Raw genomic sequence first — 25,193 nt, forward strand, 5'->3', positions numbered from 1 at the left:
CAGTGCTTCTCAAATGGTCATGTTCTCAGAGGTTACCTGGAAATCTTGTTAAAATACAGATTCTAATTCAGCAGGTCTGGGATGAAACCTGAGAATCTGCATTTCTAACAAGCTCCCATGTGATGCTGATGGTCCAAGGACCACACTTTGAGTAGCAAGGCCCTAAGCAGCAAGATTCTTTGCAAATGAGTTTTAAGTGGGCAGAAGTATAAGAAAGTTTGTAGGTGGGATGGAACTCCTCTCTGTAAGTAGATTTCTAATATCAAGATTCCTGGCCAGGATTTTAATAAGTACCCCTCAAACACTTGACTCCTACAAAACCTTTTCATCCAAATACCACCCATAAATTGTTTTTATGCCATGATGTTAAATTCTTTCCTATCATTTCAGGAGAGGTCCCCACCTTGTTTTTTCAGTCAGCCTGTAGGGAAAAGGAAAGGAGTGATAGAAAATCAAAATAATTTGATTCGTGAGATGGAATTCAACTTTGAATTCTTAGTTTGTTGATCAAGAGTTTGCAGGCTCTGGGAAATATCTTTTTTAATCTAAGAAGAGAAACCAATTTTTAAAAATCTAAGAATAGGTCATTTGCCTCTACAGTAGTCTCCCCTTATCTGCAGTTTTGCTTTCTATGGTTTCAGTTACCCATAGTCAGTTGTTGCCCAAAAATATTAAATGGAAAACACCAGAAATAAACAATTCATAAGTTTTAAATTGCATGCCATTCTGAGTAGCGTGATGAATTCTCGCTCCATCCCACTCCATCCTGTCTGGGACGTGAATCATCCCTTTGTCCAGCATATCCATGCTGTCTCCACTACTGCCTGTTAGTCACTTAGTGGCTGTCTAGGTTGTCAGATCTATTGTCACGATATTGCAGTGCTTATGTTCAAGTAACCCTTATTTTACTTAATAATGGCCCCAAAGTGCAAGAGTAGTGATGCTGGCAATTCGGATATGCCAAAGAGAAGCCATAAAGTACTTCCTTTAAGTGAAAAGGTGAAAATTCTCTACTTAATAAGAAAAAAATCGTATGCTGGGGTTGCTAAGATCTACAGTAATAAACGAATCTTCTATCCGTGAAATTGTGAAGAAGAAAAGATATTCATGCTAGTTTTGCTGTCACAACTCAAATATTTATGTGTAGGAAAAAACATTGTATATATAGGGTTCAGTACTATCCATGGTTTCAGGCATCCACTCGGGGTCTTGGAACATATCCCCCATACATAAGGGGGGACTACTGTAATTTAAAAGGAAGAGGGGCCGGCCCCGTGGCTTAGTGGTTAAGTGCGTGCGCTCCGCTACTGGCGGCCTGGGTTCGGATCCCGGGCGTGCACCGACGCACCGCTTCTCCAGCCATGCTGAGGCCGTGTCCCACATACAGCAACTAGAAGGATGTGCAACTATGACATACAACTATCTACTGGGGCTTTGGGGCTGAAAAAAAAAAAAAGGAAGAGGATTGGCAATAGATGTTAGCTCAGAGCCAGTCTTCCTCAGCAAAAAGAGGAAGATTAGCACGGATGTTAGTTCAGGGCTGATCTTCCTCAGAAAAAAAAAAAAATTTTTTTAAATAAAAAATAAAAGGAAGAAAAACTTCCTGGATGAAAATCAAATACTTTAATTTCTTCTTAAGCCTTAGAAGCTATGGCTTTCTGTTCTTTTCACTGTGGGCTTTTCAGGTAGGGCTGCTTGAGTTCTTTTTATTTGTTTGTTTAGATTCTTGAGTTCATATTCCTGTGGTCCCAAAGTGGACAGTCACCAGCATTTGGGGAAGTGTTTTTGTTTTCACTTTGGGAAAATGTAAAGATTAGCTCTAAACAGGGTTGATGTAATGCACCAAGGAGGGACATGTTACAGGAACAAGACAGCTTACTCAAGTCATTTCTAATTCGTATTGGTTTTTAAAATATATCATTTTTCCTCATTTTAAATGAGTAAAAGCACTTTTTTTTCTACGGACCAAGAGAATTGTTTGAGAGGAGACTCCTCTGTCTCCACTTGGATCAGTTAATTGCGCCTCATGGAACAGCTGATCTCTGACGGCCTGGGATCGGTATGGGGTTGTTTAAAGTGCACTCTCCAAATTCTCATCCTTAGCTTCAGAGGGGAATTTTGCTTTAACAGTTATGTGGTTCATCTGTCTCGAACATTTGTTCTAACTATAACTCCGCGTGCTTCACTTTTTTCAGCTTGGAAAGAACAAACACAGAATAGTCTGGGCCTTCACTTCCAAATGGCGGCTTTGATGAAATTTAAGAAAGAAACTTGCTTTGTAGTGCTTTCTTTGCCCGGCTCTTCCAAATCCCCCACGTGTGTGGGTAAACACTTCTGGTTCCCTCGGACTCTTCAGTTGCCAGCTCCTGTCTGTCAGAGGTCTGTAATCATTGCCTCAGCCTTGCCAGGCCATCAGCCATACTTGGCATCCCAAGTATGGTACTGGAGTCACCGTATGCTCCAGGTTCCTTAAATGCTACTTTTAGTTCATCGGGTCTGTGCTCCCCACCTCTTCAGTCCTTTTCCATGGATTCTTTGGAGTTGGGGGGTGGGGGAAGATCCTTGTCTATTCCTTGTTGGGTGTTTCCCACCCTGAGCTCCCTCTGATCCATTCTTATATTGCCAGCTAGGAAACCCTGGGCAAGTGATATAACTTCTCTGTGTTTCAATTTTCTCCTTATAAATGGGCATAAAAAGAGAAGCTACTGCACAGAGGAGCTGCCTGGTGTGTAGTAAGCCATTGCCGAGTAGAGGCCATCTGTATACTCCATCTTGATAACCATCAGCACTAGCAGGCCAGCAATAGTCCTATAAGGCAGGTGTTATGACTTCATTTCACAGGTATGAAAAATGGAGGCTCATAGAAAGGATAGTTAATTTGCCTGATGACACAACTGTTGTATATCTGAGCCAATAATCAAAGTTGGGACACTAATGCCAAAGCTTGTGTACTTTCTATGCTGCAAGCTCATGTGCTTTTCTTTATGGGTAGGAATTTCATGGGCCCTGTCCCAAAGGATTCCCCTCTGGGAATAAGACTTCTTTCTGGTGAGGCTCACGCTCACTCATCTTGAGTGGGGCCAATAAAGTATTTCCTAGGGATAAATTTTCTGTTAACTCATTGGGCCAGGTTATTGGAACCTCTGCTCACTTCTGACTCTTCAGTTGATTAGGGAATTTAGGATAAAATGCTTTCAAAATTTACCTGAATTCTGTATTAACTGAGTTAATACGGAGGCCTCTCTGACCAGCTCACAGGGATCACACTCCGTGTGCCTGGAAGAAGGAAGGGGTCTTAGATGAACACCAAACTGCCAGACTGGCAGCCAGACATGAAGACATGAGGGTCATCTTCAGTTTGACAAACATGTGTGGAAGCTGGAAAATGGGAAGTCAAATTTCAAACTCACCCTGGCACTGAGCATAAGCCCGTTACCAGACTTGACCGATTTGCTGCTCCCAAGAGCACTGCGTGGGTGGTCAGATTAAAGCACCACTCCCGAAGGAAGTCAAATGCTTGTGTGACCAGGAGGAAGGAGCCCGAAGGCCAGGGAGACTTGCTAACTTCATTATCTGATTCTTCCTGCCAACCACCACCATTACAAACAGGGCTGGAAGTTGGCTCCCCTGGCGGAGCTCAGGGGGCTGGGACAGCCGAGGTATGTCTGGAAAAGAGAGGGACTTTGCCAAGGCAAGCAGCTCCCATTCCAGGCAGACGAGCAAATGAGCTGCTGCTTGCAGTCCCTTCATCCCAATCCCCGACGAGCCAAGGCCCGTTTGTGTAATAGTGCAAACTCAGGAGCTACTAAGAGCTAGGCTCGGTGCCAGGCCCTGAGAATGCACAGGTGAATGTGCACAGACCAAGTATGCTTTTCATCATTCTGTTTGAAAAAATGTTAATTGATGTTTTCCTGATCCTGAGAGTAATGTGTGTCGGTAAAAAATGGAGAAAATTTTAATTGAATCCCTCATAATCTCCAGGGAGAAACCCTGAAAGCATTTTATGGTATTGGCTGCCCTTGTTGGCCAAGGAAAAGTAGGACGGGGAAAAAGCCAGTTATGTGAATCTTTTTAAAATAGGATCCAAAATCTCGTAGTAAAAATATTTTTAAAGTTTTGATTGGGACTTGAAAAATGAAACTAAAGTTTATGAAAATGAGTGTATGTTATCCTACATTGAACAGCTCCTGTAACATTGTAATTATAATAATCAAGGATATCTTAGACCCACTGCAAAAGCTTATTTGCTTTATTAGTGTTTTTAAAATAACAGTGCATTAATTTCTGAAACAAAAGAAGGAATCGAGTGCTGGATGGGCAGCTTTTGAATGTGAGGAATTGCCCTACTGTATCATAAGGTAACATTCTTTGCTTCATATTTTGCCTTTTGTTTTTTAAGCACAATCACAAAAGGGTCGTTTTTTACACTGGCATATTTTCCCAAGGACTTCTCTTGATCTTCTTAATTTAAATCCTTATCTTCTGAAGTAGCTTAAAGTGCTATCATCCAGGCTGATTTTGACTACTTCAACAGTTAGCTGATCTAACACTGCCAGATCCAGATTTATCAGTGTCTGTCAGTGGTTTGAGCAGTTTTCCAACATCACTTTCATTGATTTCATGAAAGCCTCATCTTTTGCAGCAAGAGTTTAGTTTCACTCTGTAGTAGATGTGCACTATATTCGAATAGGATAATCAGATGGCTACACTGTCTGGCAGTCAGGAACCGAGGATAGACAGTTTGTTCCCCCATCTGCGTTCCCATTCACTGAGAGCTGTTGATCATAAGTCTTGCAACAATGCTAGAGTTAAGGTCTCCAAGCTAAAGTCAGCATAAGCAATGATTGGGACATGGAAGGAACCAGAACCCAGGAGAACCCTGGTCTGTGGAATCTCTCCTATGTGCCTCCTGGTGGGTACCAAATGCCTAGCAGAGGTAATAAACAATACCCGCCCCCACAACCCGCCCCAGCCCAGAGCTCTATCCCTGTTGTTGTCTAAAGCCAGGGGATGACTGAATTGAGCCACATCTCCCCAGAATTCATTTTTTAAAGCTTCACTGGCTCTTTCTGTGCCTGCCTGCCTACCCAGGGGATACATGTCTCTATAATGACCCTGTATTTTTAACATTGTGCCTGGGCATGATCTGAAACCAGACAAAGAGGTGGTGACATGACTTTGAGGTAACCCCCTGATTGGGGAGCTATGCAGATTTCATAAACTGCAGTTAGGAAAGTTTTCTCTGCGTAGTATGGATTTAAACAGGATTTAGTAGCATGAGAGTGTTCCCCTTGTTCTTCTTCCGTTGCCTCTCCCCATCTGGGAACAAATGCCCGGTACTTTCCAGTGGCTCTCAGTGCCAGGAGCCTCATCTGTAGAGTACTGTCTGAGGTCAGGTTCACCAGAAGCAGAACCTGAGATGGGGATTCCTGTGCAAGTGAATTATTAGGGAAATGCTCTTGGGAGAAGAGGAGTGAAGGCAGCCAAACAGGGATGTGCTGTCAGCTGGAATCTGCTTCAGCCTAATCCCATGGAGGCTCTGGAACATGAGTTGTACAACAGAGCAGGTCTCATCTTGAGACAAAGGTCAATCATAGGCTGCAGAATGCTTGTGGGAGAGGGTGTTGTAACCTCCAGGCAAAGCTGCTCCCATTCAGCCGGGGGCTGTTGACCCCATTTGTACAGGGGTTCTGGCTGGAGCACCAACACCATCCACACCGGGAGTCAGTGTTTGCCAAAGCCCATGCTCTGAGAGGCCTCTTCATCTCACAGCTGTAGTAGGAGAGTAGGCTGTAGAATTAAAGCCTTTAGGTCAAGCGGGCTTAAATAGCCACGGGAGGGCTGTATTGGTGCTGACAGGCGCCAGAAGGGTGATCCATGACATCCCTCCCTATAGCACCATCCAGGAGCGCGTGAGTCAGGAAGCGTATGCTGAGCTCTCTCTTTCCTAGAGATATCTTTGGTTTTCACTCTTTTTGCTTATCCCCACCAATATCCAACCAGAATTTTGTAATTTCTATTAGACTGAGTAGGGTAGAAGAGAGACTTGGAATAAATGTTATTTTTAGCATTTTGGAGTTAACAAAAATAAGATAACTCAGCAGCTCTTGAATAATCAAAAGCAGTCTTAGGCCAAAGCTAAGTAAACTGAGGTCCCCTCAAGTTCCAGAGTAAATTTTTGAAGCCACAGTCATTCCTTCACACACATGCAAAAACTGAGTAAGTCTTTGGGGCGATAAATCTTTACTTGAAGAACAGGTAGGCCTTTGACTTAAATTGAAAACCTCTCTCCTGGTTTGAGAGGGATTTCCAGTGAGATACTGAGCTTTGCAAAAGGAGTTCAGAACTGGGTTGAGTAATCATGTGATTTATATATATGTTGGGATGCTCTTGAGAGTAGTTACACCAGGGAAACCAAGAGCTAAGGTCACCCTAGGCTTGGGCTCACTGCCTCTGATGCCCACAGGCCGCCTAGCTAGGATTTAGAGTAGCTTCTACTGGGGCCAATTATGGACAAGGCTTCTAGGGGGAGGAATATGAGGAGGAGAATGGTGACAAGAGGCCATCCTCAGTGAATCATTAGGACCAATCTTTGGGACATGCAGGTCTTGAGACAGCATTTAAGAAATTATTCTCTCATTTTCCTTATTGAAATTGCCAATGCATGTCCTCTGGGTTCCAAGAGCAGCCCCTCACCTGCCATGTAAATGTCTGTTTCTCTGCTGGGAGGTCTCCACCTTCTAAGCTATGTGCTCTTCAAGGACAGGGACTAACGTCTTTCAGACCTGTTCCCTCAGCACTGATCACGGTAGGTGATAGGATGACTCAGCTACCCAGTGGTTGCTCAGGGTCCATTCCGAATCCTGCACCGTTTCCATATTGTGTATGTGAACTTACCACCCGTGAGGGTTTGGGGGCAAGATGGATGAAGAAAACCTGGGAGGGAGGACTGAGGAAAGGTGTTCCTGAGAGTGGGAACAATTTAAGCAGATGCATGGAAATGATACCAGGCAAAGGGTGTTTGTGGAATAGTACTGTATGTGCTCAGTGGGTCAGGGGGGCAATAGCAGAAAAGGATGGGCCAAAATGGATGCCAGCATTAGGATTTTGAGTTTTATTCTGTTTCTAGTGGAGAGAGGCATGTTTTAAGAAGGTTCCATTCCTGTAGAATGAACCAAAGAAAGGGAAGCTCATAGCAGTGGCTCCCAAATATCATTGCACAGCAGAATCACTTTCTCATATACCATTTATTGAAAATGCTCATCCCAGACTCCACAGTCTCTGAGTCTGCTCAAAGACTACTCAGTTGTCTACTCAGAGGCAACTGGAGTGTGACCCAGGAATCTATATTTTTAAAGATGCTCCCAAACTGACTCTAATGCAGAGGGTCCTGAGTCCATGTGAGGAACACTGGCTAAGGTCATGGAGAGCCCTTAGAAAACTTAAATCACTGAGATCAGTCATTTCTGAGATAGGATGCTGAAAAGATAAACTAGAATTTCCTTTTATGTAGTCTGTCTCCTATCTTTTGTTTTATTTGTGTTGTGCGGGGATTTTTGTTTTGTTGCTATTTTCTAAGTAAAGTTTTATTGATGTTGAGCAAAGAGACAAAAGCAATCAAATTATTAAGTGCTCAGCTCCGTGAATTTTCACAATGATCACACCTGAGAACATTCCCATCACCCGAGGAGCCCCCTTTCATTTACTACTTTCTTGACTTCTAACCCCATGGATTCATTATCTCTTGTCATATCTATTTTTTGTATGTTTGATAATGTTCATAATATATCAATATAGTAGTATATGTATATAATTTATAACTAGGTGTATTGTGGTAAGTGCTGATATTTTTTTCCTGATTGGACACATGATAAAAGAAAATTCATTCCACCTGTCTAAAGGACTGAAACTGTTGGCCTGAGCTGAGCTGTGAGTCTTGGAAATTGGAGAAGAGAGCATGGGCAGCATTTCAGAGCCGGAATCCACATGAATTGGTTCCTTTTGGCTGCAGTCTTGTTGCTGGCTGTGCTTATTCCCTCTAGAAATTGAGGGCCATGGAAGGAGAAAGGAGATAGGTTTTAGAGTCAGCCAAGAATGACCTTGGTGAAGTCACATGACCTCGCTGAACTTCAGTGTCCTGTCTTCTAGACACTCAGCAGGTGCTAGTTCTGTTCTGTACCTTCTCCTCTAAAATCTGCACGCACACTGTCTTCCCTTGGAAGTCTTGATTTGGCTTAAGTGACTCGGAGGGGCCCCATGGGTTATGAAGAGCTTCCTGGCTTTCCTTTGACCTTGGCTGTAAACCAAGTGAAAAGACAGCAGCTCCCCACAGCCCCTCTCCTGGTTCTCTCGTGCGGCTGAATGTAGAGTCCAGCCCAGGCCAGCTACACTGGGAACCCTCTGCTGCTTTCACACCCACCCTTTACCCTGGGATGCTTGTGGGGGGGCAACTCAACCCTTACCGCTTCAGGCTGCAGAAAATCCCTGTAGTTTCTTCGGTGTGATTTTCTTAGAGTTTGTTTTTCCTAAACTGGCAAGATCTTGAAAGGCAGGATTAGGGTGTGGGCTCAGGAGACAGGGGCCAGAAAGATGACTTGGTTGTCTTTTAATCCAAACCTTAGGAAGCGTCCAGCTCACATGTGGTCTGGCCCCATTCACCAGGAGATCACTGGGGTTCAGAGCCAAAGTGTTAGTTAAGAATGAAGAGTGGTTTTATCCTCTGCACCCAGGGAACCCATGGGAAGGGTGGACAGCCAGAGCAGGACTGGGACTTGTGCTGGTCAGAAGCTCCTCATCCCACCACAGCCAGCAGTGGCTGTTGTCTGAGAACTGCCTTAAAGAAGGACCATATCTCCTGAAGTTGTGATTTGCCTCCTGAGGCCACTTCCACACATCTGTCTTCTTGCAGCCAGCCCATCTGTTGATACTTTTTCTCTTTCAGGAGGAAATGGGCATTTCCTGTGAACTGCTGGAATCGGACTTCCTCAAATGCAGTGTGGGATTTCCTTTCATGAGGTCAAAGTCAAAGGTAAGGGGCAGAGACGGGGCATTTCCTTAGCAGTAGGCCCCTTCCCACCAGCCTCTGATTCTGCCAACTGCCTCCCCAGAAGCTTCCTCCCACACCCCTGCCTCCTGCAGCAGCTGGGGTGCCCAGCGAAGCCCTACCTGGGGATGGCCATGCTCCTGTCCATGGCAGTCTACTCCAAGTATATTCCAGAGGGGCCGTGGTCACATGGTCTTCTCTCTGATCCATGCGATGTACCCCAAATGTGAGAGACATACCCTGGCCTTAGCACTTTGCACTTTGGCAAGCAGCATCTTTTTTTTTTTTTGTGAGGAAGATCAGCCCTGAGCTAACATCCGTGCTAATCCTCCTCGTTTTGCTGAGGAAGACCAGCTCTGAGCTAACATCTATTGCCATTCCTCCTCCTTTTTTTCCCCAAGCCCCAGTAGATAGTTGTATGTTATAGTTGCACATTCTTCTAGTTGCTGTATGTGGGACGCGGCCTCAGCATGGCCGGAGAAGCAGTGCATGGGTGCGCGCCCAGGATCCGAACCCGGGCTGCCAGCAGCGGAGCATGCGCACTTAACTGCTAAGCCACGGGGCCGGCCCTGGCAAGCAGCATCTTATTGGCCTTCTTAAAATGTTTTTTTCTGGGACATTCCGTGCTACTTTGAGTCCCCAAAACAACATAGGAGAAAATGTGGTCTGGGCTAATGACCCATAGTCCTGACTCTGTTACTCCCCTGGACAACCACAATTTTCTGAAGAGACCTCTTTTTTTAATTTTTTTTTTAAATTTTTTGTTTATTGCAGTAACATTGGTTTATAACATTGTATAAATTTCAGGTGTACATCATTATACTTCTATTTCTGCATAGATTACATCATGTTCACCACCCAAATACTAACTACAACCCATCACCACACACTTGTGCCGAATTATCCCTTTCACCCTCCTCCCTCCCCCCTTCCCCTCTGGTAACCACCAATCCAATCTCTGTCTGTATGTGTGTGTTTGTTGTTGTTATTATCTACTCCTTAATGAGGGAGATCATACGGTATTTGACCTTCTCCCTCTGACTTATTTCACTTTGCATAATGCCCTCAATGTCTATCCATGTTGTCACAAATGGCTGGATTTCATCATTTCTTATGGCTGAGTAGTATTCCATTGTGTATATATACCACATCTTCTTTATCCATTCATCCCTTGATGGGCACTTGGGTTGCTTCCAAGTCTTAGCTATTGTGAATAGCACTGCAATGAACACAGGGGTGCATGTATCTTTACGCATTGGTGTTTTCAAGTTCTTTGGATAAATACCCAGCAGTGGAATAGCTGGATCATATGGTAGTTCTATCCTTAATTTTTTGAGGAATCTCCATACTGTTTTCCATAGTGGCTGCACCAGTTTGCACTCCCACCAGCAGTGTGTGAGAGTTCCCTTCTCTCCACATCCTCTTCAACACATGTTGTTTCCTGTCTTGTTAATTGTAGCCATTCTGACGGGCGTGAGGTGATATCTCATTGTAGTTTTGATTTGCATTTCCCTGATAGTTACTGATGTCGAACATCTTTTCATGTGTCTGTTGGCCATCTGTATATCTTCTTTGGAGAAATGTCTGTTCAGGTCTTTTGCTCATTTTTTAATTGGGTTGTTAGTTTTTTTGTTGTTGAGATGCATGAGTTCTTTATATATTTTGGAGATTTAACCCCTTATCCGATGTATGGTTTGCAAATATCTTCTCCCAATTGTTAGGTTGTCTTTTCGTTTTGTTGATGGTTTCCTTTGCTGTGCAGAAGCTTTTTAGTTTGATGTAGTCCCATTTGTTTATTTTTTCTATTGTTTCTCTTGCCCGGTCAGACATGGTGCTTGAAAATATGTTGCTAAGACCAATGTCGAAGAGCGTACTGCCTATGTTTTCTTCTAGAAGTGTCATAGTTTCAGATCTTACATTCAAGTCTTTAATCCATTTTGAGTTAATTTTTGTGTATGGTGTAAGGTAAGGCTCTATTTTCATTTTTTTGAACGTGGCTATCCAGTTTTCCCAACACCATTTGTTGAAGAGACTTTCTTTTCTCCATTGTATGTTCTTGGCTCCTTTGTCGAAGATTAGCTGTCCATAGATGTGTGGTGAAGAGACCTCTTAAAGTTCTCAAAACATAAAAAATTGTATTGCACTTCAATTAAAAAAAATAGAATAAATTACAGTCACTTTGGTATTTATAAGGAGCCAAATTTTCTAATCTCAAACAATAATGTGGTACAGCATATTCAGACATTCAGAGAGCACTTCTAATATGTGCCATTATTATAAGGTGATGCAAAGATATGTAGAAGATGTGATTTTTTTTTTTATTGATGTTTTAATGGTTTCTAACATTGTGAAATTTTGGGTTGTACATTTTTGTTTGTCCATCACCACATATATGACTCCCTTCACCCCTTGTGCCCACCCCCCACCCCCCACCCCCCACCCCCACTGCCCTGGTAACCACAGCCCAGTTTTCTCTGTCCATGTGTTGGTTTATATTCCACATATGAGTGAGATCATACAGTGTTTGTCTTTCTCTTTCTGGCTTATTTCACTTAACATAATACGCTCCAGGCCCATCCATGTTGTTGCAAATGGGACGATTTTGTCTTTTTTTATGGCTGAGTAGTATTCCATTGTATATATATACCACATTTTCTTAATCCAATCGTCAGTCGAGGGACACTTAGGTTGCTTCCACTTCTTGGCTATGGTGAATAATGCTGCAATGAACATAGGGGTGCATAAGCCTCTTTGGATTGTTGATTTCAGGTGCGTTGGATAGATTCCCAGTAGTGGGATGGCTGGATCATAGGGCATCTCTATTTTTAATTCTTTGAGGAATCTCCATACCGTTTTCCATAGAGGCTGCACCAATTTGCATTCCCACCAGCTGTGTATGAGGGTTCCTGTTTCTCCACATCCTCTCCAACATTTGTTGTTTTTTGTCTTGGTGATTATAGCCATTCTAACGGGCGTGAGGTGGTATCTTAGTGTTGTTTTGATTTGCATTTCCCTGATGATTAGTGATGTTGAGCATCTTTTCATGTGCCTATTGGCCATCTGTATATCTTCCTTGGAGAAGTGTCTGTTCATTTCCTCTGCCCATTTTTTGATCGGGTTGTTTGTTTTTTTGTTGTTCAATTGTGTGAGTTCTTTATATATTATGGAGATCAACCCCTTGTCAGATGTATGTTTTGCAAATATTCTCTCCCAGCTGGTTGGTTGTCTGTTCATCTTGATTCTGGTTTCATTTGTCTTATAAAAGCTCTTTAATCTGATAAAGTCCCACTTGTTTATTTTTTCTTTAGTTTCCCTAGTCTGGGTAGGCATGTCATCCGAAAAGATTCCTTTAAAACCAATGTCAAATAGTGTGTTGCCTATATTTTCTTCTATGAGTTTTATAGTTTCAGGTCTCACCTTCAGGTCTTTGATCCATTTTGAGTTAATTTTTGTGAATGGCGATAGCACATGGTCCACTTTCATTCTTTTGCATGTGGCTGTCCAGTTTTCCCAACACCATTTATTGAAGAGACTTTCCTTTCTCCATTGCATGTTCTTAGCACCTTTGTCGAAAATTAGCTGTCCGTATATGTGTGGTTTTATTTCTGGGCTTTCAATTCTGTTCCATTGATCTGTGTGTCTGTTTTTGTACCAGTACCATGCTGTTTTGATTACTATTGCTTTGTAGTATGTTTTGAAGTCAGGAATTGTGATGCCTCCTGCTTTGTTCTTTTTCTTTAGGATTTCTTTAGCTATTCGGGGTCTTTTGTTGCCCCATATAAATTTTAGTATTCTTTTTTCTATTTCTGTGAAGAATGTCATTGGGATTCTGATTGGGATTGCATTGAATCTGTAGATTGCTTTTGGTAATATAGACATTTTAACTGTGTTTATTCTTCCAATCCACGTGCATGGGATATCTTTCCATTTCTTTATGTCATCGTGGATTTCCCTCAATAATGTCTTGTAGTTCTCATTGTATAGGTCCTTCACCTCCTTGGTAAGATTTATTCCTAGGTATTTTATTCTTTTTGATGCAATTGTAAATTGTATTATCTTTTTGAGCTCTCTTTCTGTGAGTTCATTATTAGCATATAGAAATGCAACTGATTTTTGTAGATTGATTTTGTACCCTGCAACTTTGCTGTAGTTGTTGATTGTTTCTAATAGTTTTCCAACAGATTCTTTAGGGTTTTCTATATATACAATCATGTCATCTGCAAATAGTGACAGTTTCACTTCTTCGTTACCTATTTGGATTCCTTTTATTCCTTTTTCTTGCCTAATTGCTCTGGCCAAAACCTCCAGTACTATGTTGAACAGGAGTGGTGAGAGTGGGCAGCCCTGCCTCGTTCCTGTTCTCAGAGGAATGGCTTTCAGTCTTTCCCCGTTGAGTATGATGTTAGCTGTGGGTTTGTCATATATGGCCAGAAGATGTGATTTTTGAAGGCAAGACTAGAACTAAAAGACCAGGTCTGCCTTTTGAAATGGAAGCTATTTTTTTCTTCTATGATTTGAAGGAAATTTCATATTCCTTTGTCTTCCTTTTTTCCCCTAAAAAAAAAATGAAAGCTTAGTCCTTCTCTCCTGCCTATGTCATAGAATTGGATTGTTTTAATCTCTAAGACTATTTGGTACCAGTACATCGTAGCTGTTTCGTAAACCAATTGTGAGAATGTTCTAGTGACAAAGAAGACTTGCTTATTTCTTATCACTTGAACCCATCAGCCTGCTCCAAACTACAGTGGCTCTTACATCCATGATTCCTCAGCCTTTTTCTTCCTCTGTTCCTCATCTGTCCACATTCATCCCAGGAGAAAGGAAACCTCAAGAGGTGGCTACCCTTAGAAAAGGGATTACCACTAGCTGGCAGAATACAGGCCAAATCCCATTAGACCCCAGATAGGGTGACGATGAAGGAGGAAGACTGAACCTTGGACATCATTGCCTGTAGTAACATCTGTGGCACATCTACACACAAATTTAATGGATATCTGTTGAGTAACAGAAAATAGACTAATTAAATAACTTTAACAGTTGCCATTTCATTTTAAAATCCAGCCTACATCCCAAATCACACCTAAGGTGTGTCTTGCTAGTTTTAGTCTAAAGATTATTTTAAAAAGAAAATTTATATCACTGTGACAGATGGATCCAGGATCCATAGAGATCCCAAGAGAAGGTCATCATAAAAATGAATACAATGAAAACAAAACAATGTTGAATTCTAGGCATTAAATTTTGTCAAAATTCTTTCACTCTCACAATAGTCATAGAGCCAACAGAAGTGTGAATGTTGGATTGTTGGGGTTTTTTCCAGCCTGGTAATGCTGCTACCTTCCTCCCACATAGAGATGTTAAGACCTATAGCAAGACTAAACCTGAAGGGGTGTGTGTGTTGGGGGAGGGGGTGGATTCCCTGGAGAAAGCCCAAGAAGTGACCCAGCAGGGATGGGCCTCCCTCTGTCTACAGCCCAGCTTGCCCTCTCCTGTCCCTCAGACCTGTGGGTCATCAGGCTCCAGACCACCTGCTGAGCCTCATGACTATACTACTGGCATACTTTGGTTAGCCGTATGTTTCTGTCTCTCACAGCCAGCCTGCCCAGTTTCTGACCTTCTGTTCTCCCAGGCCTCCATCTCTGATTTTGGCTTCTCACCCAAATCCTTTGCTTCTCACCTCATCTTGATCTTTAGTGTGTTAAATTTAGATCTCCTGCCAGTTCTGACTTTTTGCTGGGACAAAACCGTTGAATTTCCCCTCCTCTGTGTCCCCCAGCTCTGCTTCCTGTCCTATCTCCATGCCCCACCCTCACTGTAAGCTGACAAGTCCCACTTTCTAGGCAGAAACTTCTATCTTTTTTTTTGTGTGTGAGGCGATCAGCCCTGTGCTAACATCCACCAATCCTCCTCTTTTTTTTTTTTTTTTTGCTGAGGAAGACGGCCCTGGGCTAACATCTGTGCCCATCTTCCTCCACTTTATATGGGACGCCGCCACAGCATGGCTTGCCAAGCAGTGCGTCGGTGCGCGCCCGGGATCCGAACCAGCGAACCCCGGGCCGCTGCAGCGGAACGCGCGCGCTTAACCGCTTGTGCCACCGGGCCGGCCCCAGAAACTTCTATCTTGAAGGAGATGTCCGATGTCCACTATAGATGATGGTCCAATGTAATGGTCCAATGTTCGTTACTTTTAGGTAGCATTCAGTTCAGTAGCATGCAGTGTTGCAAAGTTAGACTATGGCCTAGATTTAGTCATAAAGGAACCTAAATACTTAGATATTAAATAGGTCTAGACTCTCAGAGCTTGATGGACTGTAAGCAGCATTTTGTCCACCTTCTTTCTATTGAAATGCAGAGAAATTCAACGTCTTGGCCAAGATCACATAGGCAGTTTGTGGTAGAGCCTGGTTCTCTAACCCCTACCCAAGGATTCCTGCACGTTCCCACACATGCCTGATATGTATATGGTGAAAACCATTTGCTTAGGGCAGTGTTCCCCAAATCACAGGATGCTCACCTGTACTGGCAGTCCTTGAGATGATTTTAGGGGGCTCATGAGATTATTTTAGATGATACATAGACTCAGCACTAAACAACGCTGACTCTAACTAACAGTGAGAAAGTTATTACCTTTTCAACACTCTTTCAATCCTAATCACATGCCGGAGAAAGTCTCCGATGGTGCTAGCATATCTTTAACACCTCCCTATCACTTGTTAATCTCCCTTTCACCAAAATGGAGTAGACCTGAGGCTCAGAGCCTTCAGCAGGCAACAGAATTCAACACTGCTTTGTTTTCATTGTATTTATTTTTATGACAACCTTCTCTTTATGGCAAGTGATCCTGGATTCCCATCTGTGACAGTGATATAAATTTTCCTTTTAAACAAAAGAGTGAGGCAATAAAAATTCAAAGTAAATATCACACATGATATGATATGCGGATGTGCCAAAAATTCCAAAGATGGTGTGTAAGTGAAATTTAGAAAGTCCTGGTTTAAGAGACAAATATATCTCTTCCTAAAGAGAACCTCAGTTGCTGAAAAGGACAGCATGCCTCTCGCCAGAGTGTAGTCTGGCTGGGGTTTATTGTTAAAGCTGTGTCTCTGGCCTGATAATCAGAAAGATATGCATGAAAAATAAAGCTTGTCATGCAAATGAGCTTCCAAAGGTCGTAAACTGCAGAAGGTTGTAACAAACACAGTTTGTTTGGAATGACTGCTGATGCTGAATGTCACTTTCTATTTCCCTAGTATGAATTCAGTGTGATCTTTGATACAAGCCACCTGTCTGGGGAAGAGGAAGTTCTTAGCTTCATCATTACTGCTCAGAGGTAAGGGGGATTTAAAATTTTTTCTTCAAAGGTAAAAGATTGATGGGACCAGGATAGGACATGCCCTGGTCAAGCTTTGATGATGCCCAGGATGCTGAGGAGAAAGAAACAGTTCAGTGCTAAAGCCCCAAACCCCTGGGTGGAATTGGATCTCTCAGGGCTGGTGCTTGTCTGGTTGTGCTTGTGCAGCTAACGGGTCAGACTGAGCTGCGAGGGACTGAGGATTATCCCGTCGGAGGTAATGATTTTACAGCTGAGGAGAGATGGGCCCAGACAGGTGAGGATTCCAGTCCAAGCTCACGTGGTTGGTTAGTTCACAAACGTCCTCTGTGGGTTGTCAGAGACAGCTGTTTCTCATGGACATGCCACTGCATCTTTTGATGCAGGGAGAGGGCACCTGCAGCATGAGGGCCCGCCGGGCCTGCTAGCAAAGGCCCCCAAGAGATGCTCCTCAAGAGAGGGCTTGTCTTGGAAGCTGAGTAGACCGAGTAGAGTCAGGGAGGGGGACAGTGCAGTGGCGACTTCTTCCCTCGGGAGTGTGCTCCTGCCCCTCTCTCTCCAGCACAGCCGTGAGTGCCTGAGAGGGCCTTGGTGGTTATGAGCTGCCCCCACAAGCCAGAATCCATGCACGCCTTGAAGCGCCATCTGTATGGCACTTGGGTGACACCTGGGATGGAAGGAGAAGTATTTAGGTGGGTGAATAGGGACATACAAGCTTTGATTGGGGTGTAGGTTGGATATCTAAGACAACCTTTTTATTTGAATTTTTATTTGGAAATGATTTTGAATTTAACAGAAATGTGGCAAAGAATAGTGCAAGGAACTCCCATATACCCTTGACCCAGAGTTACCCAGTGTTGACACTTTGTCTCATTTATTTTATCATTCTCTTTCTATGGATAGTTTTTTTCTTAAGTTGCAGAAATCATGCCTGTTTACCTGTAATTACCTCAGTGTGCATTTCCTAAGAATGAGGCCATTCTCTTAAATAGCTGCAGTATAGTTATCAAAGTCAAGAAATTTAACACTGATACAATGCTATTATCTAATCTTAGGTTATCTAATATTAGATACCTACTAATCTAGTCCATGTTCCAATTGTGCCAAGTGTCCCAATAATGAATTTTTAGGCACTTTTCACTGGTCCAGACTCCAATCAAGAATCATGCATTACATTCAGTTATCATGTCTTTTTTTTTTTTTTAAAGATTTTATTTATTTATTTTTGCCCCCAAAGCCCCAGTAGATAGTTGTATATGTCATAGCTGCACACCCTTCTAGTTGCTGTATGTGGGACATGGCCTCAGCATGGCCGGAGAAGTTGTGCGTTGGTGCGCGCCCGGGATCCGAACCCGGGCCGCCAGCAGCGGAGCGCTCGCACTTAACCGCTAAGCCACGGGGCCGGCCCAAGTTATCATGTCTTATCTATAGTTGCCTTAATCTCCAAGCCAAACTTTCATGCCAAGAGTCCTAAGTCCATCCCAGAGGTGGTCCGGAGATCTGAACCAAATACTTTGAAGGCCAAGGTCAGGCAAGATCCACAGGAAAAGGTGAGAAAACAAAATTAGGAACTGCATGGCTAATAGAGGCCAGGAAAATGGAAGGCAGACACTGGGTGAGCAGGCAGTGAAACCAGGGCTGAAAGGCAACCAGAGAAAGGTATGCCATGGAGTCACAAGGTTAGCACATGGTCCAGAGCCTGAAGACACACAGGATCTGGGGTGCAGAGTGAGGCAAACAGCCTAAGCTTTATGAAACTAAAGCCCCCCTCCCCCCGACACGGTCACCTTTGAAATGAGGGTGCTCAACCCAAGCCTTCCTCCAAAGAGGGTAATGCCCTCGGAAACTGAGGAGGAGCTCCTCATCCCACAATCTGAATTACAAAGATCATTTCCCAGACTCCTCAGATGAGCCCTATTGGGGCCAGCTCAGGGGTGATATGCTGTGCAGGCTAACAGGGGCACTGGCTCGGCTGTGTGTCTGACGCCTAGATAGAGCAAGCAGTCGTGCTTTAGACCACCCTGCTCAATTCCATGCACATTCGTCAAGTGGCTGCCACATGGAAAACAATGAGCCGAAGCTGAGGGGGAGCAGGGAGGAGAGAGAAACCTCCATCTCAAGAAGGTTTCAGTGTAGAAATGGAGGCAGACACACAGTTTCCCACAGCAGAGGAGAACAGAACCAGCACAGGGCAGGCAGGTTTCGCTCCTTCATTCCACAAACATTTGTCTGAACACTTACTATAAGCCAGGCACTGTGTGAGACCCTGGGAGATACAGCAGTGACTAAAGTTGGCAAAATCCCTACTCTCGGGGAGCTAGTGTGCTGGTGGCAGGGGGACAGATAATGAACAAATGAATATTTAATATCAGAGGGACATGGGAGTGTAATGATTCATCCAGCAAGCGTGGCATATTCCCTGGCAATCATAAAGCAACCATTTTTGTCCCCTACTCTCTTGAAGCCCACTTGGTGGGGTTAGTTCTTTCCCTGTCCTTGGAGGAAATCCAGGACAGTCCTGTGCATTCTCAGGTTACTCTTGGGTAATGCAAAGTCCTACAATCCCTTCAAGTCTCAAAGCAAATTCACAAATCCATAATTACAGTTTCCTGTCCCAGGAAACAATCAAAACTTGATTTAAAGTTAAGGCTTCCTCCCTTGGCCAAGGCAAGGCTGCATGAGGGAAGCCTGCCTCTCGGGACGGTCTTGCTTTCCTCCAAGGGTGTGTCTACTGGCCCTCCCTCCTTTTCCTGAGAGCAATTTCTGAGCCCTCCACGCTCATAGCAGGGGTTGGGAGAGGTATAAGTGAACTGGGAAAGGTCTTACTTAACAGGCCCTGTGGCGAGTTCTCCCTGGCTGTGCAGGTGTTCAGAGCTGACTCTTTTTCCCTTTGGAGAACCGCCCCTACTGCTGGGGACTCTCCCCTGCACTTCCCCCATCACCTCCTCCAACCTCAGCCTCTAGGCAGCCAGAGACACCTTCAACTTCTGCTGCTGAGAGGGTGCCCTCCGAGACAGGACCAAAGGCGACCCTGCACTGGCTCTCGCATATAGATCCCAGTCAGCAGTCGTTGCCCTGACAGTCTCTGGAAATTCAGGGGACTCTTGTGTGGTGACCTCTCCTTCACTCTGCCAAGAGAGGGAAACCAGCAGCCCCTTCCCCTTACGTTTCCTGAGTGGGCATCAGACTGTTCTGATCAAGGTCCCCTGAAGCTTGACCTAAAAGGCAGACACCCTCCCCCCACCACAAACAATTTTCTCCAAAAACCGTCTTCAGAAATCCTCCTTTCTTGACTGTTATATCCTTGACATTGTATCTTGGATTTTTGCCACCAGACGTAGTAAATCCTGGTCGAGTGCTTTCCTCTGAATTTTGGCATCTATTGTGCCTCAGCCAAAACTTACATCTTAACATCCTGTCATCCTCACCTGCTAAGTGATTCTTGAATTTTCACAAAAACACCAATTACCCAAAGGTTTGACTAAGATTCTTTGCAAGTCCTGAATCTTTCAATAGCATCCGCAGTCCGCTCTCGCCTCCCACTGATCGCTTTGCCCTAAGAGCTCTGGTCTCCCATCTTTAGTCACTGGGTGTCTGGGAAGCTAAGGTCAGGCCCCAACACGTATAACCCACAGTGGACAGCAGCAGGGCTCGTGGGCTGCAGACGTAAGGAAGCTTTATTCTCATCTCCCATTACCCTTTAATTTTGTTTTCATTTGAGGCCTTCCTCAGTCTCAAGGTTATTTAAAAACTCACAGAATTAAGGTTAATTTTCCCTTTGGGAATGACTATGAAGCTGGAAGCATACGTTTTCAGAGCCCCTCAATCCACAACCACTATAGCATATATTTGCTTTTTTTTTTTTTTTAAAGATTTTATTTATTTTATTTTTTGCCCCCAAAGCCCCAGTAGATAGTTGTATGTCATAGCTGCACACCCTCCTGGTTGCTGCATGTGGGACTCGGCCTCAGGATGGACAGAGAAGTGGTGCCTCGATGCGCACCCGGGATCCGAACCCGGGCCGCCAGCATCGCAGCGCGCGCACTTAACCACCAAGCCACAGGGCCGGCCAGCATATATTTGCTTTTAATGTTGCTTTCTATATTTTTTAGCATTATCTCTAATATTTTGGAGAATGTTCTCTCTCCTAAAAATAAGAGCACAGCATATGGCAGTGGTCGTTTGACCTTTTTTACTGGGTTATCAAACCCACTGCAGGTGTTTTGCTCAGCACTCGTTGGACTTAATGAACATTCACACTAAGTATATCCTATATATTGCTATGGGATGTGCAAAGTAGATGTAAATAACAACAGAGAGTGTTAAAATACAGCCCAGCAATCCTTAGAACCTGCACAACCTTCCAGTGTGGCCTGGCTCCCACTGTCAGGGTGGTACTGCCGCAGGGTAAGAACATTTCAACACAGATTAAAATTGCCTGGACTTGCAAGCTTTAAAATCATGCAAGACTTGGGTATTTTTAATTCATACTATTTTCAAAATCACATAATTCATGTTCACATAAAACATGACTGTGATTTAATAGAAACATATGCAAAGCATAGAGAAGGTGGACTTCATTCCCATTGCTAGAATCCAGAAGGGCTTCACTGTGGAAGTGGCATTTAAACAGAGGAGTCTGTTTTCAGGCTGAAGAAACGGGCACAGCGGTGAGAGTGTGCACGGGACAACCTGCTCTGTTACACCCACGTGGATGGTGGGCATTGGGGTGACCTGGGGATTCATGAGCCATCTCTGAGAAAGTGTGGGGAGCATACAAGGGCCGTGGAAGATGGGGCTGAAAGAAGAGATTGGGCTGGGCCAGGGAGGGCCCGCGTAGCCTCAGCAAGTCTCAGCTACATTCCAAAGGCAGTGGGGAACCACTGAAAGTTTTTGAAGAGGGCAGTGACTCAGTGCAACAGCTTGCCCACAGAGCTCAAGATTCTTGAATTTAAAAAAGGAGGCGGATGCCCATTCACACCTGAAAATTCTCCTTCTCTTGCTGTTTCTTGGATCCACAGGAGACTCACCATTGTTGGTCAGATTCATCAATGTGCTCTCTTTGTCCCTTAGTCTCTAGGGCAGCTGATATTCCTGGGAAGGAACATTTGGGCAGGAAATGTGATATGGAAGAGACTTCCCTTGTCAAAAAGAGGAAACTCCACCTGCCTCCCAGCCCCACTCAGGGCTAATCAGAAGTGTCAAAGAAGGGGAAGCCAGCAACATGGTGGCGAAAACTTCATTAGAATCACGTGTCCATAGACCAGTGGCGCTCTGGTCTTAGGTACCCGTTGAAATCACCTGGGGAGCTCTAAAAACTACCAATACCTGGTCCATCCTCAGAGATTCTGATCTAATTGGTCTGGATTGAGGTCTGGACATTGTGATTTTTTAAAAGGCTAGTGGAGTGATTCTAATGAGCAGCCAAGGCTGAGAACCACTATCTGTAGTCCCTCACTCTATACTGGGCACGTTTTCACTCAGCAGACATCTATGAAACACCTCGTATTTACCAGATGCAGTGCTGGGCACGTAAGAAAATGCTAATAACTTACTAAATTCAAGAACATCCCTTTATATACGATAATATTGCTACATAGCATCAGGGAATGCCTAGTATTGGCAGCTTAAATAATTAAATATCAGAATCTTCTAATTTGAATCACAAATGTTAACGAAGCTATATTATCTGTTAAACACGCAATAGAATATTTCAGGCACTCATTTCTTTCCAGACGTTGGTGAAAATCTGGTCTTACCACCCCAGAGGGCACCTACAGCACTTGACTCCCAGCTATGACGGAAAGATTCTTAAAGCTCCTTATCTGAAAAGCCACAGTTAAAAATATCAATCATTCCTTTCTTCTCATCACCACCCTTTGAAGATCTCTTCCCTACTTGTGGATTTAGGAGGACGTAAAGTTGAGATTAAACAGTTTCTCAAGAGCTCTCCTCTCAGCAGCCTGGCTTTGCAGACCACGGCAGGCATCCCAAGTCACGAGCATGCAGAATGACTGGAAGCCTTTTGATGTTTGGCCGCTTTATCTCAACTTTTCAACTTAGCTCAGTCTGGAGCAGTCACCCGATGGCAGATGAGACTGTTGGGCCTGAGCTGCCAACGGCCACAGGTGGCTGGACAAATGGCAGGACAAGGGCTGGCGCTTCCATCAGGAACCGATTACTCAGACCTGGCAGGATGCTGGGTGGGGGAAGGGCACAGGCCCAGGTGTTGCCCTCCCATCCATAGGGCCATCGCCTCTGGTGTGCCCGTGGCGGTGATTCCATGGCTTTTATTCCTCCCTGGGAAAGGAAGAGCAAGGAAGTTAGGCCAGGTGGGCACCTGCTCCTGCCGCTTCTACAGACTGGCTGTCCTCAGAGTGATGGATATTACCCCATGTGCGGAAGACAGATGAGGAGACAGGGGTCAGAGTCACAGAGCACCATTGTTTCAGAACAATAGGAAAGAGAAGGAGAGGATATGTGAGCACTAAGTATTGTCGCATTCAGCGCTTGCTAGGTGGGGGAGGAAGACAGTGGGGGCAGAGAGAGGACACGGAGCAGGCAGGAGCTCTGCTCACGTTCAGGGAATGGTGTGGTGGGGAGTGGTTCAGATGAGCTGTGTGGAAACCTTAGCAGGTCTGGTCGACTCCTATGTTCCACCCCTGGAGGGTGAACTTGGCTTTCGACTGGGATCCCACATTCACTCTGTGTGGTAGAACCAACTATAAGTGTCAGGTTCACCAACATGTACCCAACAGCCATGCCTTTTCCCAAGTTAATAATCACAATTCATATTTGAAATCTAATAACATAGTAAAGGGAAACTAGATCTTCTCTTTCCTCCTCCCCCCTTCTTTTTCTCCTTTTTCTCCCCTCACCCCCCAACATCTGGTATCAGGAGAAGGAATCATGCTGGAAAAGCCCTGGTTTTGGAGTCAGACTGACCTGCTTTGTGATGAGTCCTTGGAGCAAATTATCTATCTGAGCTGCCCCTTACCTGTCAGAGGTGGGTCGTCCCCCTCCTCTGGGTGGGCTCTGAGGACTCAATGAGATCAGGCTGAGTAATGTGCCTGGCACATGGTAGCCACTCAGCAGCATCAGCTCCCTTGCGTTCCCCTTTCCAGAATGACCTCACAGGAATCCCCATTCGGTGCTCTCTCACCCCAAGGGGGATGCCTGTATGTGGTCATAGTGTAGCCAGAAGTCTATAGCAGGAGCTCCCATGATATTTCTCATGACGGGGTTAGCCAGGGCCTCTCCCCTGGGTTTGGCTGTCCGTGGATGATGGGTGGTGCCTCCAGGTGGGAAATAGCTGCTAAAGGCCAGCAAACCCCTTCCTGGCTGCAGTGCCCTAACCTTGCTGGTCCATTATTCACAGAACAAGCACTTATAGAAACAACATGCGCTGTCAGCACCTACCCATAACCCCTCAGCACTCACCTTTCCCATGGACCCCCTGGACAGCTTCCAGCTCCTGCCACACTGCCTGAGGCTTTCTCTGACCAGAGTCCACTCACTGTGTGCATAGGGCAGGAGCCCGGAATTAATGCCCCCCCACCAACAGCAGCAGGTCTCAGGAGTCAGTGGATAAAGGCCCAGCTCCTATGCCCTCAGTTGGGAAGACTAAAGTGCATGCTCTGCACTGCCTCCCAGAATTCCCCAGCAAGACCGAGCCCCGTTGCCCATAGCGCTAACCTCCTGGATCACATGCCTTTATTGTCTTCCTTCCCTTCCCTCTCTCCCTTCTCCAGTCCCTACTGGTGTTTCCTGGAGTCACCTCCCCAGTACACTACTTGCACTCACATTTTTGTGAGGGGAACACAACTGAGACAATAGAGTGCCCACTTTGACTCTGTACAGGGATCAGAACCAGAACTGAGGATAAATAAGGTGCGGCGTCAGCCCTTGGAGAATGTAGAGACTGAGCACTAATATTGAGCAAAGATGCCTGCCAGATAGCTAGTGCTGACCAACGTCCATTCCTCTCTTCCCGCACAGTGGCAACGTGGAGCGCTCTGATTCCCTGCATGACAACACCCTCACGCTGATGGTGCCGCTGATGCACGAAGTGGACACGTCCATCACTGGGTGAGTAGCCCAGGACTGGGTTGCCAAAACACAGGGCTGCCCTGTAGTGGAACACTTTTCTTGTCTTTGCATGTGTAGCCAGGAGTCAGTGGCCCTGCTGCTTCCCCTTATTTCCAGCTTTGAATGCAGGATGAAGCTTTAGCTACAGTGACTCACCCCCTTCTCCCTCCTTGTTTTCTCCTCTTTCCAGCTACCCACCCACCTGCTAAGTAAGACAAGAAGTTTGATGAGAAGTTTAAGCCCCATAATTTCTTTGAACATTCTGTATACCTTTATGTGCATATATTCCCAGCATCTACCCCTCTAGAGTGCCATATGGTAGCAGGCAGCATGATTCCTGGGATTAAAATCTCAGCCAAAGGCTACTGGGCCAGAGGTTACAGCCAGATGTGTCCCAGTGCCCTGGCCGGCTGGCAGGAAGGCTGCCCTCTCTGATTAGCCTCACAGTCAGTGCTGGCTTTGCTGTTTCTGTTAACCCTCTGCAGAGCCAGCTGCAGCTCTGCCTAATGTCTGTTGTGGTCTGCAGTGGGCAGGGACGATCACGACGGGCACACCATCTGCCCAGGTGAAGTCCACAGCCACTCGGTGCTGCTGGCGTTGTTGGAAAGCAGGGCTGTGGGCTGCAGGGACCCCAAACAACCCAGATCAGTTTTCAGCCAAAGCCCAGGCCTGGAAAAATGAGAACTCAGTTCCTGTTTCCGGCTTCAGAAAACAGAGCACATACCTCTTTGA

At 45.0% G+C, this 25,193-nt stretch overlaps 1 protein-coding gene across 1 annotated transcript in view; it reads left to right on the forward strand.

Annotated features, from left to right (window-relative positions):
- Nucleotides 1–25,193, forward strand: part of ITGA9 (integrin subunit alpha 9) — a 334,926-nt gene that overhangs the window by 245,422 nt on the left and 64,311 nt on the right. The window contains exons 19-21 of the mRNA XM_058555011.1: nt 8,942–9,028; nt 16,294–16,373; nt 24,372–24,461. Of these exons, the coding sequence (XP_058410994.1) occupies nt 8,942–9,028; nt 16,294–16,373; nt 24,372–24,461 (257 nt within the window). The remainder of the gene's footprint in view (nt 1–8,941; nt 9,029–16,293; nt 16,374–24,371; nt 24,462–25,193) is intronic.

The sequence above is a fragment of the Diceros bicornis genome, chromosome 2 (genome assembly GCF_020826845.1).
Source record: "Diceros bicornis minor isolate mBicDic1 chromosome 2, mDicBic1.mat.cur, whole genome shotgun sequence".
NCBI classification, from domain to species: Eukaryota; Metazoa; Chordata; class Mammalia; order Perissodactyla; family Rhinocerotidae; genus Diceros; species Diceros bicornis.